Raw genomic sequence first — 16,989 nt, forward strand, 5'->3', positions numbered from 1 at the left:
AATCTTAAAAGCAGAAAAAGAAAAAAGGCACATTATATCCAAGGGAATAGCAATAAAAAAGATGCCTGCCTTTTAGTCAGAAACAATGGAGGCCAGAATACAATGGGATAACATCTTTAAAGTGATCATATGCATTAAGATAAAAGTAAGAAAATGATACATTGCAGACAAAAAATATGAGAGAATCTTTCTCATACCTTCAGTATAGGAAATAATCAAGAAAGTTCTCTAGGGTAAAGAGAACCTTACCAGACGGGAGCATAGATAGGTAGGAAGGAATGAGAGGTACCGGAATGGGTATAAATGTGGATAAAAATGACAGACTAGGGGTACCTGGGTAGCTCAGTTGGTTAGGCGTCTGACTTTGGCTCAGGTCATGATCTCACAGCTCATGAGTTTGAGCCTCATGTCGGGCTCTGTGCCAACAGCTCAGAGCCTGGAGCCTGCTTCAGATTCTGTGTTTCCCTCTCTCTGCCCCTCCCCAACTTGCTCTCTCTCTCTCTCTCTCTCTCAAAAATAAATAAACATTAAAAATTTTTTTTTAAAATGACAGACTAAATCAATAAACAAAACTATTCTTATTTATTGCTGTTTTATATCTAATCTTTGTATCTGTATCTATAATTTAATTCATTTAAAAGTCTATTGACTGCTTAAGGCAAACATAATAGTCTCTTATTAGGGTTTATAAATTACGTAGACAAAATCTAAAAGGGACATAGTCTGGGAAGCAAAATTGAGTATACAATTGGAAACTTTAGTTTGTGAGATAGTTCAATATTATGTAATGTAGGCTCTGATGAGTTCCAGATGCATAATTGCTAAAAAATAACACAAGTGCAGTTTTAAGAAATAATTGGACCCCCACTCCCCAAATGGAAGGTAAGGAAGTAGGTATAGAGGCACGAAGAAAAGGTAAGACATCCAGAATGCAAATACCAATGTGTTATATTTAAACCCAACCTTAGCAATGATTGTATTCAATGTAAATGAAGTAAACAGTCACTTAAAAGGCAGAATGGGTAATAAAAGTATGGCTTAATTATATACAGTCTTAAAGAAATGTACTCTAAATAGAAAGATACAGATGAATGTGAATTTAATAGATTTGTTGGTATCAAAAAGGGGGATAAGTTATATGCAGAGCATACCTTAAGCATAAGAGAGTTGGTGTGACTAACTAGACTTTTTTTTTTAACCAAACAAAATTTTATTTGTTTTTAAAGGTTCTTTTCTCCTCACTCTGCATTTGACCTTGTAGCCTCCCAAATGGTTGACACATATCTATGGGTAAAGACCCAGCACAAATTCATGCTGAATGTGTTTATAGTCAGGGTTTTTTCAGACACATTTTTTTAATTTATTTTATTTTATTTTTAAAATTTATATCCAAATTAGTTAGCATATAGTGCAACAAGGATTTCAGGAGTAGGTCCCTTAATGCCCCTTACCCATTTAGCCCATCCTCCCTCCCCAAATCCCTCCAGTAACCCTCTGTTTATTCTCCATATTTAAGAGTGTGACTAAGTAGACTTTAAGACAGTATTATCTATGTGGAAGGACATATAAGAATGATAAAAGAATCCATTTTCCAGGAGGAAATAACAATCCTAAATATGCATGCATCTAGGGGCTTCATAAAACAAAAATTGTCAAAGCTAAAGGGAGACATCATCAAATCCCATCATATTGGAATTTATAAAAATGCCATTCTGTCAGTAATTGGTAAAACAATTAGGTAAAAACTTCCATAGAATATCTTTCAAATAATTTGATTAAAATGACATTTATAGAATACAATAGCCAAACACTACAAAATTCACATTCTTTTAAATTACACACCAAAGGTTCAAGTGTCAATAAATCTCAAGATTAAAATCATACAGAGTCTATTTTCTCAACACAAAAGAACTAATTGAATTCAACTAAAATAAAATATGTAGACAGTTGACAATATGTGTTGGAAATATGTGACCCATGGCAAAAGTTTAAACTGAATAATTATCAAAGCTGAATATATCAAAAATTGGGGGAAACAGTAAAAACAGAGCTTTTTTATAGCATTCAATGCTTAATTAGAAAAGAAGAAAGGTAACCATTCAATAATCAAAAGTTCCACATTAAACTGTACACAGTAATACCTACAACAAAAGGAGACATCAAAATGGAATTCTACAAAATTTTCAAGTAACCCCACAGCGCGGCAGGAAAAATAAAACAGAGAAATGAAAAATAGAACAACAGAAAACAAAAAAAATAAAATAATGGACTTAGCCTTAACATATCAATATTATATTTGAAAAATGGTTTAAATATACCAATTAACAGAGATTGAAGAAATCTATTAAAAAACACGATCCAAATGTATGCTGTTTACAAAGTTTGGAACATTTCAAATATAATGCTATACATAGGTTACATACGTACCATACAATACTATTTGGCATAAGAAAGAACAAACTTGATATATGCAACAGCTTGAATGGATCTTGAGGTCATTACTCTGAGTGAAAAAAACAATCTCAAAAGGTCTCACACTGTATGATTCTATTTCTATAACATTCATGGAATTACAAAATTTTTTAAACTTAAAAATTTTTAAATATTTATTTTTGAGAGAGACAGAGCACGAGTTGGGGAGGGGCAGAGAGAGAGAGGGAGACACAGAATCTGAAGCAGGCTCTAGGCTCTAAGCTGTCAGCGCAGAGCCTGAACGGGGGCTTGAACTCACAGACCGTGAGATCATGACCTGAGCCGAAGTCGGAGGCTTAACCGACTGAGCCACCCAGATGCCCCTGAAATGACAAAATTATAAAGGTAGAAAACAGATTAATGGTTGCTAGGTGTCAGGGATGCTGGGGAAGAGGGGGGTAAATGTGACTCTAAGGGACCCCACTCTGTGGTGGTAGAATAGTTCTGTATCTTGATTGCATTGCTGGTTACAAAAATTTACATATGTGGTAAAATGATGTAGAATTATAAACACACACATTGCACCATGTCAAATTTCTGCCTTTGACATTTTAATATAATTACGTTAAGATGTAACCACTGGGGGATACTGAGTGAAGGATACATTGGACGTTTTTTACTATCTTTTCCAGTTTTTGTGAATTTATAATCATTTAAAAAAATTAAAAAGGAATGGATCATTGATTCATGTAACAATATTGGTGAATATAAAAAACAGTATGTTGACAAAAACAGTATATACTATTTAATTCTTAGTCTAAGAACGGTCAAAAAATACATGAAGTACATGAACAGATGATGCCAATTTGTGATGACAGAAATTGGAACAGTAGTTACAAGGGGATGAATGGTGGGTGGGTTTCTGGACTCTCAAGGGGCACAGCACAGCTGGTTTGTCAAACCCATCAAACAGTTCATTTGAGATCTGTATTTTATGTAAATGACAGCTCAATAAAAACTTAAAGAAAGCTAGAAATAGTATTCCAAAAATGACATCATTTTTACCAGTTTCCTCTTAGAATAGCCATGTAATATGTGTTTTGTTTACTTCAAATATCACATTAGATATACAGCTCCACTAATTAAAGTGGACAGCACAAAAATTCATGAAGTAAATATTGCAACATTTAATTTTCCCTCAATTAAGCAAGAAATGTCAAAGATTATTGTATCTTTAACTCTGACTTGAATTTAGGAAGTAAAAGAAAGATCAGATGGATAATCAATGTTCTGTAAATGGGATAACACATTGCCTGTCTGTAAACAGGGGAAGACATGATTCTTAAGTTTATGCACATCTACTTATTTGTTGAAACCTGTTTTTCTAATTAAATCTCTTCCCCTTCAGCAAGAATTCTTCGAACGCCTCTATGTCATGTACACAATTGGATATTCTGTCTCCTTCGGTTCCTTGGCTGTGGCTATTCTCATCATTGGTTACTTCAGGTGAGTGATCCCTTACCCCTTTTTCTGTGAAGGGACAGGTTCTGTTTCCTATGTATAGAAGATGTAAAGGTGTCAAAATTTCTGCCCCCAAATATTTTTCTCAGTGCAAGTTTTTGAATTCAGGCTAGTGTTATGATATCATTTGGCTTTGAAGATTTATTTTTATGAGGAAGTTCAGGGTTTTTGTTTTTGTTATTGTTTAAAAACTAAAAAAATCTTTAAAAGCATCAAAGCAGTATGAAACCAGTAAGCCAACAGATCTGCAGGACAGTGTATTGTTTGCAAAGTGATGCATGCAAAGTGGAGCAGAATGAGTTACAAAAATTTTCATTCCTGGTGCAAAGACTTCATTTTTCCCAAATGATTTTCATGCCTTTGGACAGAAATTCATTTAAAATGATTTCCCAAATTATCTGATGAGATAATCATATTTATTGCTTCTGTTGTGGTTTATTTTTTATCCACTGGGACTTTTGCCCGATTCAATTCAACTTAATCTAAATCAATACAAAATTTTGAGCACCAGTATGGAGATTAAACAGTGCACAGCATGTATGGGAAAGGTATACTCATGATGTTTGCAGCTAGTTTGTGACTCAAGTAGCTGAGAAAACAACTAGTATACAGTGTGAGAAGTGCTATGATTCAGGTGGTGGATGGTAATTTGGGAGGGCAGAGTAAGAAGAGGAGGAAAGACCTCCCAAATGAAGTGAAATCTCAAAAGACACAGGAGTATAAATAAGATTTAACCAAAAAGGACCATTGGGGAACAGAGTTTCTATCAAGAAAAGATTATATCAAGAAAAGCATGGAATATTTGAGAATTCAGAGTTGTGGTATAGGTAAGTGATGGGCAGTGAGTGAACAGGAGGGGTAAGCAGGGTTGAGGATGTTTTGAGACCTGAAGGTTATATGAAGAAATTTGAACTTTATCCAAAGACCAATGAGGAGCCATTGAAGAATTTTAAGCCGAAGAGTGACATGAAAGGTCACTTGTAAGGTGGAGGGTGAGTTGGTGGGAAGCAAGATAGGAAGCTCATTTGGAAGAGGCTGTCAGAATAACTCCGGACAAGAAGATTGTGGCCTGGCCAACAGCAGTGGCTTTGAGGATTGGCTAGAAATAGAAGGTTTTGAGGTACATTCATTAAGACAATACGATTTTAAGAATTTAGTGCTAAGTTGTGTGTGGGAAAAGAGATGAAGGTAGATGACATATTTAAAAAACAAAATATTTTATGTTTCTGACCATCTTACAATCCCCTCTTCCTTGAAACTTCTCATATGTATTTCCTTTTTTGTCTTTCTCTTTTGATTTATCATTATCTAATGTACTATCTGATGTTTTACTTATCTTTTATTTATCTCTTCCTCTAGAATGTAAAGCTACATAAGAGCATTAATTTTTTTCTGTTTGCTCATTGTAGCATTCTTAGTAGCTGCGATGTACTTGATATGTAGTGGTGCTTAGTAAATATTTGTTGAATTAATAAATAAATGACTAGTTTAATATTCCAACTACTTCTTCTAAAATGATTACTCCTATTATGGTAGTATAGTTTACATTTTCAAAACTTTTTCTTTATTGATTCACTAGGCCATCTACTCAACAAGCATTTTTCTCTACCATATGATAGACTCTTTTTAGTACTGATGGGGGACAAGTTAAGATATGTTGCAGACTGGAAAAGGAGTATATACACCATTGAGAGAGACTGACTCATGAAATGATTATCAAATCAAATAACGTTAATACTATAATACAGGTTTTTATAAAGGGTATTGGGAACACCAAGGAGCTAGTCCAAAACTGACTAGATGACAGAGAGAGACTTCCCAGAACAACTGACATGTGAACTGATATTGCAATGATGAGAAGGAACTCAGTACATTCCAGAAGATGGGAACGGAATGTGCAAAACTCAGAGACAGGAGGAGCAGAGTAGATGCTGGGAACATAGAAGAGTCCAATGTGTTGCAGCATTTGATTCATAGGGAGAAGTGGCCAGGTAGCAATGGCCAGGAAGAAACTAGATTTAGTGGCACTGGGTTTTGCAGGCCCTTGTCAAAGGCTTTGAGTTTTGTCTTGTAAGGGTAGAGAATAGGGAGCTAATGACAATTTTAAAGTAGAAAGGGAACACAATAAGATCTGTAAAATTATGAAGGGGTTCTCAAAACAGCCTTGTGAAATTGGCTTGGCAGTATTATCCCATTTTAGAGACCAAGTAACTGAAGCTCAGTGTCCAAGGTCACAAGGTCACAGGTGGTCCAGTTGGAACCAGAACCTTCATCTTCCAACTCCTATCCAGAGTCCATTCCATTATACTAAGTGTAGCTCTGGTTGTTTAGAATAATAGGTGAATATTTATGAGGAAAAAAGCTACATAGAATTTCGGGAGGATACAAATCACTAAGTAGTAATTCTCCAATTTACATGGTAATTTATTACTCTATTTAACAAATTCTTTCTAGATAGTACTTTTTATACAGTTACTGTACTGTATAGAATGGTATACAAAAATTTGAGAAACTCTGTCTCACAAAACAAAGTACTTTTTTATAGGATAGTAAATCATGTTGAGTCTTCTAAAAGTCAATACCTATTTATACACTCTGATGGCACTATTCTCAGTCAGTGGTTTCCACAGACACCTGAAAACCTATCTGGTCAAATCCCACTTGCTTGTGAACAAACTCTCCCAAAAGAATCAGTTGAGGAGGACTATCTGGGCAGAAAGGACATGCATACATGTCCCTAACATCCTAACAAAACACTTCCAAAATGTCCAAATTTAGCTCATTCTTATTTGGCCTACCCCCTCCTATGTTATGAAATATAAAAATATGTTATTGGATTAAAAATGTCTTGCTACCTTACCTTTGTGTACTTTGTCTTTTCTGTAAGAGAAGTAGGATTGTGTCCATTGTACAGGGAGATTGTACTGTCTCACAGTCAAGCAATGGTAGAGCTGAGCCAGATTATACATCCTTTCCTAAGTGTCGTTTTTTTTTCTCCATCAAACTTAAAAAAAAAAGGTCTCTTTTGGAGTTAGCTTTTTGCAAAGGAAATTAGTAGTACGGTACCTACTTCTAAGTAAGTTATGACTTGTGTCTAAGATTCTTTTATGAACTCAAAGCTTTTTCTATTAAAGTAAGCTTGTTTACTCTTTAACATTACTTGGAAATAAAGTTGTGTAATGCTAGCAAAATATTTTACTTTTTCTTACAGAGAATGTATTGAGAATGTGAAAGTTCCACTGTTAATATTTATCCCTTTTCAAAATGGTTCTTCATTAACCATTTATTACTTTAATATATAGTTTAGTATAATGCTACAGTATAATATAGTATAATAATTAACTGCTAGATCAGAAGAAACATGGTAGCAGATCAGGATAAATTTGAAATCATTATCTCAAAAAGTTACATTTTAGTTTTTGATCCCAGTTGTTTCTATTGGAAATATATAGTAATGGGTTTCTGTCTTTGTTCACGCGTACTATATTTTATCCTTTTGTGGAGGAGTGTGGGCTCATTTATGTATTTTCTTTCCCCATTTCTAATTTCATCCAAATCGAAGTACTGAATATTTTTTTTTCCATAGACGATTACATTGCACTAGGAACTATATCCACATGCACCTGTTTGTGTCTTTCATGCTGAGAGCCGTAAGCATCTTCGTCAAGGACAAAGTGGTCCATACTCACATAGGAGTAAAGGAGCTGCAGTCTCTGGTAATGCAGGGTGACCTGCAGAGTTCCATGGAAGTGCCTTCTGTGGACAAGTCACAGTATGTAAGTGTTTTCACCATCTTCTCTCATTACTGATTCATGTAACGTTATAGATACGTTACATTTTATAGTCCACTAAATATTAACTTGTTTGGGCTTATCTCATCTCTGAGTTAACAAAAATAGATGACCAATTTGTATAATGTTTACTACCTCAGTTCTGTCCTCAAGCTTCACACCTAGTTACTCATCATCTTAGACTATTAAAAGTGTTTGGGCTCTTTCCTCCAGAACATTCTGGCATGGAAACATCAAAAATCACATGACTGGAGTGCATTCGGTGTATGGCTTCTAGCCGCTGTCGTGGCTTTCAAAAGTAAAAAGCCCACTTGCAAAACCAGAAGTGTGGGATTTAAAAGCCCACAACATTTAGTTTCTTTATTGTAGACTCAAAGACTTGTTCAAATATAAGACGACAGAGTACTTGATTCTGTTCTCAAATGTCCCGGGGTTATTTAGTGACCAGAATCACACAATATATTACACAATAATTCAGTTAATTAGATCACTGATGCAATATATCTGGAAATCAAGGATACTAGTTTATATGCCTTGATGGTATGAATTGATACCTTTTCTGTGTCTTTGGCCTTTGCCCTGTAACTTTGTAGGCCCTCCTGATTCTGATTCTGGGCTGGCTTTGTGACTTGTTTTATCCAATAGGATGAAGTAGACGTGGTAGTGTGACAGTCGAGGGTAGAGCTCTGTGAGTGAGCCCAGCCAAGATTAGCTGAACCTGGCCCAGATCAGCAGAATCACGTAGTCAGTCCACAGAATCATAAGATGTATTAAATGTTTATTGTTTTAGCCATTGACTTCTGGGGCATAAAAAAGACAAGAATAAAATAAACTTATGGTAGAATAATGGCTAATATTTCTTCTTTATGCTCTTCTGTACTTTCCTAATTTTTTCTGATGATTAAGTCTTATTTTGATAAACAGGAGAAATTAAGGAAAAGTGATTTTTTGGTAACTTCTAATCTTATTTTAAAAAAATAGAATCAAGCCCATAGTCTTAGAGATGCGGTCTTAAAATAACTTTGTTCTCTCTTCCAGCGGTCTTGGCTTTCCTAGACACAGGAAATAGATTATAAAAAAGAAATGGAGAACTGTTTTTGGTGGTCTGATATTGCATCTAGCACAGTTTAGGGTTCTAATATGATGCAATTCTGGTTTATTTGTAACAGATTGGGTGCAAGATTGCTGTTGTGATGTTTATTTACTTCTTGGCTACAAATTACTATTGGATCTTGGTGGAAGGTCTCTACCTGCATAGTCTAATCTTTGTGGCATTCTTTTCGGACACCAAATACCTGTGGGGCTTCACCTTGATAGGCTGGGGTAAGGTATTTATGTCTCCTTTCCATTTAAACTGGATTGTGGATTTGAGGACTTTCTGTTAAGCCTATCCTTAGCATACTTTCAGCCATTTTCCTGAAATCTCTCCCCATTTTATCTTTATACCTCCTTTTTTCTCTTCCATTGTTCATTGGGGAAAGTTATTAAGATCAAGTCTGTAAGCCCCTCAGTGGTAAGAAACTTTTCGTGTTTAACTTATGGTTGGTGTTCTTAGGCCAGATTCTTGAGAGAATTCTTTGGCAGGAATATAAAAGACCACATTGTTAGCCATAGACATTTAGAACTGCTATGCTCATGTCTTATGTCAATGTCCTGATTTAGCAATAATTTCATTCTAAATATTTTGATTTTTAAATTTCGAAGCTGTACTGATACATCATTGGTAAGTTGGTGAGAATTCCAGGAAGGGATTTATGACATGGCATCTCCATTGCATTTAATGATACAAATTACAAGCTAATTATGTGGACTTACCATATCTTTTGGAAAAAAATATTCAAATTACTTTATGCATATGTAATTAAAAAAAAAGGATAATCAGCTCACATTCCAAAAATGCCTTATCAGTACTAGACTGGACTAGGCACTAACTCAACATGACATGGGGAAAAGGATGTTGCTTTTTTGTCCAAATTTAAGAGAACTTAAAACTCTTATGTGGCTGCAATTAAGAAACCTCATGATCAACAATTGCAGATCTCAATTGTTATTTTATTTTATTTTTTTAAAGCCTATTTATTTTGAGAGAGAGAACACACACACACACACACACACACACACACACACACACACACACACACACGAGAGTGGGGGAGGGGCATAGATAGAGGGAGAGAGAATCCCAAGCAGGCTCCTCACTGTTAGTGCAGAGCCCTATGTGGGGCTTGAACTCACAAACCGTGAGATCATGACCAGAGCCGAAATCAAGAGTTGGACTCCTAATCGACTGAACCACCCAGGCGTCCTTCAATTGCTGTTTTAATATTCAGATTATGAGGTGCTTGGCATTGGAAAAAAATTAACTAGGTGGTTCAAGATTACATTTGAAGGGCTTTTTTTTTCCCTCGTCCAAAATAAGAATATTTCTTTGCTTGTTTTGCCTTAATATTGTTTTAACATTTGAAAATGTGAAGTAAGGAATATTGAATTTCCTGCTAGTTAAGGAATAAGATTTAAGAAAGCAAAGGGTCTATTTACTATAAAATTTCATTTATTATGAAATGATTGTTGTGAATAAAGTTTTATTTCTGAAGGAAGCTTGTCTGTTTTAAAGCTCTCCCTTTGACTAGCAGTTACTAAAAATAAAAAAAAGATGCCATTTTATTTTTTTAGAGTACTTTGGAAATTTCCTCAATAGTGTTCGGCAGTTTGCCTTCAAATCAAAATTACATCTGGGTACGTACATAATTACTAGAAGTTGGTAAAGGTGTTGATAGAAAACATTTGTCTGAGTTACATTTTATATTTTGGATTTCAACACCACTGGTCACACATAATAAATTCTTTTTCTCTGTTTACTTATTGGTTTGATGGTTAACTCCCCCATTAACTCTTATTTGGTCAGGGGCACCTAGGTGGCTCAGTTGGTTAAGCCTCCAACTATGGCTCAGAGCAACATCTTGCAGTTTGTAAATTTGAGCCCCGTGTCGGGCTCTGTGCTGACAGCTCAGAGCCTGGAGCCTGCTTGGGATTCTGTGTCTCCTTCTGTGCCCCTCTCCCTCTCACTCATGCTCTGTCTTTGTCTCTGTCTCTCTCTCCAAAATAAATAAACATTAAAAAAATTTTAAAAAACAGAATTTTAAAAAACAGTCCAGTGAGCTTCCATGCAAGTATGAATTTCATACCTTCCTTTACAACTCTTATTCAATTGTCCACAAGAACTTTGACATTGGAATTATACCTACAGTAGAGAAGCATCATTACTTGAAATCTTCTTTTTATCGAATGGTTTAAGAACAAACATGAAATCAAGTAGGCTTCACATGGAAACTTTCTTTGAAAAGCATTTTACATGGATATGTCATGTGCACTTAACCACAGTCTGAAACACTAATAACCAATCGTTATAGAATTATAGTTCTCCACTTAGTCTACCTTCTGACTCTCTTTGCAACTCCATTTAAAAAAAATGCTCTAACCCTCAAAATGCTCTCCTCATTGTCACTCGTCTTGCTTGTTCAATAATATATAATAAAAAAAATGCTCTAGTCTAGGGCATATATAATTATAGGTGTATATTTTTAAGAATCTCTCTCCAATACTTAAATGCAGTTACCATTTAATGAAGTAAATGACTAAGACCATTTAAGTAATAGACTATTTTTCCCTTAGCGCTGACAGTCTGATTGGAAAATATCATTTTTATTTCTGACTCATTTTTCTAAATTCCTATAAGAAAAACAATGATCAACAACATCATAGCTGCTTTGCAGGATCCTTGGCTGGAAATAGTTTAGAGTGAATCCAATTTTGTGCTTTCTTCCACTGATGTGACTTATGAGCTTCATTAGAGAAGAGAACTTGCTTGGATTCCTATGTTACTCATTGGACCCAGTCATTATAACTTTAAGCTCTCTTCGGCTAAATAAATACTCAGAACATTATTGCTCACATTATGGTGATGTGTGCAGCTCTATCATTTACATTGATTTTGCTGATTCTTAAGAATAAATTGGAAAGGAAGGAAATTACAGTCTAAAGAAGAAGAGATGCCATATCTGACCTTTAGTAAATTGAAGGCAAATGTTTAAAATAACTGTTTTTACACATCTTCATCACAAAACAAGATGTATACCAAGGAGTAAAGGCAAATTCTGATGATGACTATATTTCTTTTCTTTCAGCCAACCACATTTGTAATTTTTCCTATTCCTGCTTCAGTTTTCTCATAAACTGGGCGCTTTATTCTTGGTTCCATTTTGTTCTTTCATGAATGCATTATTTTTCTATATATTTAATTCTATATTGAAAAGGTATCCGTCTTATTCATTCATCCTTATTGAATGTAGTCATTTACCTCTATAGTAGCAACCATTCTTTTTTTTTTAAATTTTTTTAATGTTTATTTATTTTTGAGAGAAAGAGACAGAGCATGAGGGGGAGAGGGACCGAGAGAGAGGGAGACACAGAATTGGAAGCAGGCTCCAGGTTCTGAGCTGTCAGCACAGAGCCCGATGTGGGGCTCGAACTCACAAACCGTGAGATCATGACCTGAGCTGAAGTCAGACACTCAACTGACTGAGCCACCCAGGTGGCCCTAGTAGCAACCATTCTTAATTTTCAACTGTTAGATAAGGTGCCAGGATGTACATATTATCATATAAGATCACCTATCCTGGTTCTACCAATTAGTCATGTCTCTTTTGCCAAGCTTTCATGTAGAATATTTTCATATTCTGTATTCTCTGAAAACAATCAGGAGAATAGTCTGTATAAGCTGATGTCAATTCAGCAAATATTTTTTGATTATCCAGTTGGCAGTAAATATAATTGAAATACAGAGATATGTCGTAAAGACTACACAAGAAACATGCAGTCTGACCAGTAGGTCATTTTGTTTTGTGTTTGCCTGTTCTGATCAGATGTATTATATTCAAAATATTTGATCTATAAGACCTGTTCTCCACAAAAATTATTTTTGTAGTCAAATGATACCTTTACACAATTAAAAATCTAGAAAAGCCATTTCTCCCATCCTTCATGATTTTTAATTTCCTTATTATTTCTACTGAAGATTGTCTTAAAATTACATTTAACAGAGTCAATAAAAGATCTATATTTTAGCCTTACCTTATGTAAGATACAGAACAAGGTTTTCAGATGTAATTTGAAGTTTTACTCCTAACCATTTAAAATTACAGGCGCCTGGGTGGCTCAGTTGGTTAAGCTTCCACCTTCAGCTCAGTTCACAATCTCATGGTTTGTGAGTTCAAGCCCCACGTCGGGCTCTGTACTGGCAGCTTAGAGTCTGGAGCCTGCTTCGGATTCTATGTCTCCCTCTCTCTGTCTCTGCTCCTCCCTGGCTCTCTCTCTCTCTCTCTCTCAGAAATGGGTAAACATTAAAAAAAATTAAAATTATGTGGATGATTACCTCTTTAAAAGAAAACAAATTATAGTCAAGTTTAGATTTCCGTACGTAGCGATTATGTAGGTTTATCTCAGTGGGTTCACCTGGTTTTAAGATTTCACCTCATCTCCACCAGTTTGATCTACAGTTTCTGCCCACTGGCAATATTTAATTCAGTAAGCATATTTTCTTTTTTATTGTAACTCTTTTATTTCAGACTGTCCTTTCCTGCCGTACATTACTGCATTTTTTGGATTATAATAAAATATATTTTTATATATATTTAGCAATAATATATATATATTTTAATTTTGTTTAAATGTTTTTATTTATTTTTGAGAGAGAGAGAGAGAGATAGAGCATGAGCAGGGGAAGGGCAGAGAGAGAGGGAGACACAGAATCTGAAGCAGGCTCCAGGCTCTGAGCTGTCACCACAGAGCCTGACATGGGGCTTGAACTCACGATCTGTGAGATCATGACCTGAGGTGAAGTCGGACGCTTCACTGACTGAGCCACCCAGGCGCCCCAATAATAAAATATACTTAAAAAAATTCTTCTGTTTCCTGTAGCAATTCCATCTCAGGAGGAGGTAGCTCTTCTAAAGTTTCAGAAGTAGACACTCTTCCTTGTAACAATGGAAGACTTTCAAAGGTTTTGCAATTTTCCTGACAAAAAGATGTGCTCATTCAGTATTGGCTTCAAATCTCCTCAGAGTTGAGAACGATTCTGCCAAAATCATAATGGAGCCACTTCTAAGTTCCTTAAAGAGATAGATAGGCAATGGAAATGGAATTCCAGCATTCTGTGGTGGGTAGAGTGGGAACTGGAAGTATAGCCTGGAACTTCATGTCTGAGCAGTCAATATGTTGACTAGATTCCCTGGGAATCAAGATTTCTGGTTATTAAGATATTGTGCGTCTATAGCTATTCCAGGAATCCCATGTCACGATGGGTCTCTAATTTTTAGAACTAACTTTACACTTTATGATCAACCTATTTTACTATTGTAAAATAGTACTGGCACCACAGGAGGAGAATAAGGATGAGGCAGGGCTTTATGAAGCCTATGAAGTATCCAAAACGAGATGAAACTCCATAGACCAAGACGAGAAGATCCTATTTACTGCCTTTGGCTTCAAAGCCTCCCTGTTTTATGTGTGGACTGCTGCCCAAGTTTTTATTTGAAGAAAGGTTTAAATTGCCTAAGCATTTTTGACTACTGTTAATTAGTCCCAAACTTCATTTTAGTTTTTTAATTTTTTAATTTTCTTATTATTAAAATTTTTTTAATGTTTATTTGTTTTTGAGGGACAGAGACAGAATGTGAGTGGGGGAGAGACAGAGAGAGAGGGAGACACAGAATCCAAAGCAGGCTCCAGGCTCTGAGCTCTCAGCACAGAGCCTGATGCAGGGCTCAAACTCATGATTTGTGAGATCATGACCTGAGTGTAGTCTGTTGCCCAACTGACTGAGCCACCCAGGTGCCCCCAAAACTTCATTTTAAAGGGGAATAGTAATGGAGCCATATGAGAACCCATGTCAATTTTTTTTAAATTTTTTAATATTTATTTATTTATTTTGAGACAGAGAGCATGAGCAGGGGAGGGGCAGAGAGAAAGGGAGGGAGAGAGAATCATAAGCAGGCTCTGCACTGTCAGCATAGAGCCCAATGCAGGGCTTGAACTCAAGAACTGTGAGCTGAACTCAGGAATCTTGAGCTTGAACTCAAGAACCTGAGCTGAAATCAAGAGTCAGATACTCAACCTACTGAACCACCCAGGCGCCCTCCACCCCTGTGTTTACTTATTTTTAGACCAGAGATTGCTTCCCTCTCAGAGTCACTTATTTATACTGACATTTTATGAAGATTACTCAGCTCTCAAGGTAAATGTATATATTGAGTAACATTTGAATTTACAGTAAATTTACTTAAATTGGCATTCAGACTCAAAATAACATCTGAATTTCAAGCATTTTCCTCTATACTTATGTGTTCCCAATTATGTAATGATGTGATACCAAGATTGGTAATCAAAAATCCTTAAATCCCCAAAATGGTTTCAATTCTTTTTTCCTCCATGGTTGCCTCTGTGCTAGCATTGTGAGTGAGAGTCTTCCAAGAGGATGAGAAAAGTAATTTCATGAGGGCATAGTGTCTGATAGAAGATATTTGTTATAATGATCATCTAAAGCAGATTTCCAGCTCAATCGTCCTTGATCGATGTGTATAGAACATTATTCAGGAAATTGCTTGATTGGGAGATTGTAAAGGAAGCAAAAGATAAAGACCTGTAAATGAGAAAATGTGAAAATTCTGATCAAAGGCAGACACTTTTTTAAAATAGCCAAGGCAGCAGAACAGTAAAGAGAGCTATGTCAGGGCTCTTTGAACCACCCTGGTAGAAGGGGCCAGGCTGTCTTCGTTACACAGCATCATTCTTGTTTCCTCCTCAGGGTGCTGACTGATAACTGAAGTTATGTTATTGATTTTGCATCTCCCTACAGAATATGCCTCAGAAAAATGGGAATATTGTTGATCTGTTTATTGTTTTATTTTCTGAAAGTAGAATAATCCTTGACACATACATGGGCACTTAATAAATGCTTACTGGGTGGATGGTTGGAAGGATGGTTGGATGGATGGATGGATGGATGGATGGATGGATGGATAGGTAGATGAGTAGATAGATGGATGGAGAGATAGATAAAATATGTGAACTGAACCTAAGAAATAATCAGAATTGGGTAGATCTATTTTTTTTTGTTTATTTATTTTTGAGAAAGAGATAAAGAGACAGAGCGTGAGCAGGGGAGGGACAGAGAGAGAGAGACGGAGACATAGAATCCCAAGCAGGCTCCAGGCTCTGAACTGTCAGCACAGAGCCTGACGCAGAGCTCGAACTTGCCAACCATGAGATCATGAGCTGAGCTGAAGTTGGAAGCTTAACCGACTGAGCCACCCAGGTGCCCCCTGAGTAGATCTATTTTGATAAAAACAATTTTCTGGAACATAGAATTTGAAATTTAGATGTTGTATGCAAGCAATAAATAAAATTGGAATACGGAGTTATAAAATTAAATAACCACACAGTCAGGCTGCAGTGCTGAGGTTAAATTCAATGAGATGATCACCAGGGAGGCCAAAACTTTCTCTATTACAGGGCACCATCTTATTTTCACTTTTAATGGCATTTTTCTTCATCTGAACCTATTCTTTTTCACTTTTTTGCTAAAAAGGAAAACTCAAAAAATTACAAATGTGTTTTTAAAAGTAAAGAATTTAATATTGTGTTTAATAAAAATGTCCTAAGTTAGATTAAAACTTTTTCTCTCCCCTTGTAAAGTGCTTCCTAACTTCTGCAATGTTTTCATTATGCTCTGTCTTTCCTTTCTTCAAACCACTTTCATAAATTCCACAGAATGAGAAGCTGTCCATCCAAGCCTTTGGTCCTGTTTTGTCATGTTCCATAAAAGTTATGGTTTGCGATTTTTTTTGTGATGTCAGAGTCTAATCAACTATTACATGGACTGAACAGTCAGCCTTTACTGTGGGCACACTTTATACACTTGTGGAAAGTCAGTGTAATAGATTTGACGTTGCAAGCTCACGAGGTGTTTATCATTTATGAAGGACACATATTTCAGCGCTCAAAGCCTCAAAGTAACATAGGGTTCACCCTTCGCTATGGTCTTAATGCATACATATGCTTGTCTTGAGCCAACATGACCCCCCCTCAAAAGAAGAGGCTACACAGATTAAAACTTCCCAGTATAGCTTCTCTAATGGCTTGCACATTTAGAATGGCAAAGCTCTAATTTTGAACAATAATAGCCTCCCTGTAGCATCTCATGAAGTCT

The 16,989-nt window shown here is 35.8% G+C and overlaps 1 protein-coding gene across 9 annotated transcripts in view; it reads left to right on the top strand.

Annotated features, from left to right (window-relative positions):
- PTH2R (parathyroid hormone 2 receptor) overlaps positions 1–16,989 on the top strand; it is a 128,861-nt gene that overhangs the window by 83,143 nt on the left and 28,729 nt on the right. For all 9 annotated transcript variants that reach the window (XM_053215712.1, XM_053215713.1, XM_053215710.1 and 6 more), the window contains 3 exons: positions 3,821–3,918; positions 7,520–7,709; positions 8,894–9,047. In XM_053215712.1, the coding sequence (XP_053071687.1) occupies positions 3,821–3,918; positions 7,520–7,709; positions 8,894–9,047 (442 nt within the window). The remainder of the gene's footprint in view (positions 1–3,820; positions 3,919–7,519; positions 7,710–8,893; positions 9,048–16,989) is intronic.

Source organism: Acinonyx jubatus, chromosome C1, assembly GCF_027475565.1.
Source record: "Acinonyx jubatus isolate Ajub_Pintada_27869175 chromosome C1, VMU_Ajub_asm_v1.0, whole genome shotgun sequence".
Lineage (NCBI taxonomy): Eukaryota > Metazoa > Chordata > Mammalia > Carnivora > Felidae > Acinonyx > Acinonyx jubatus.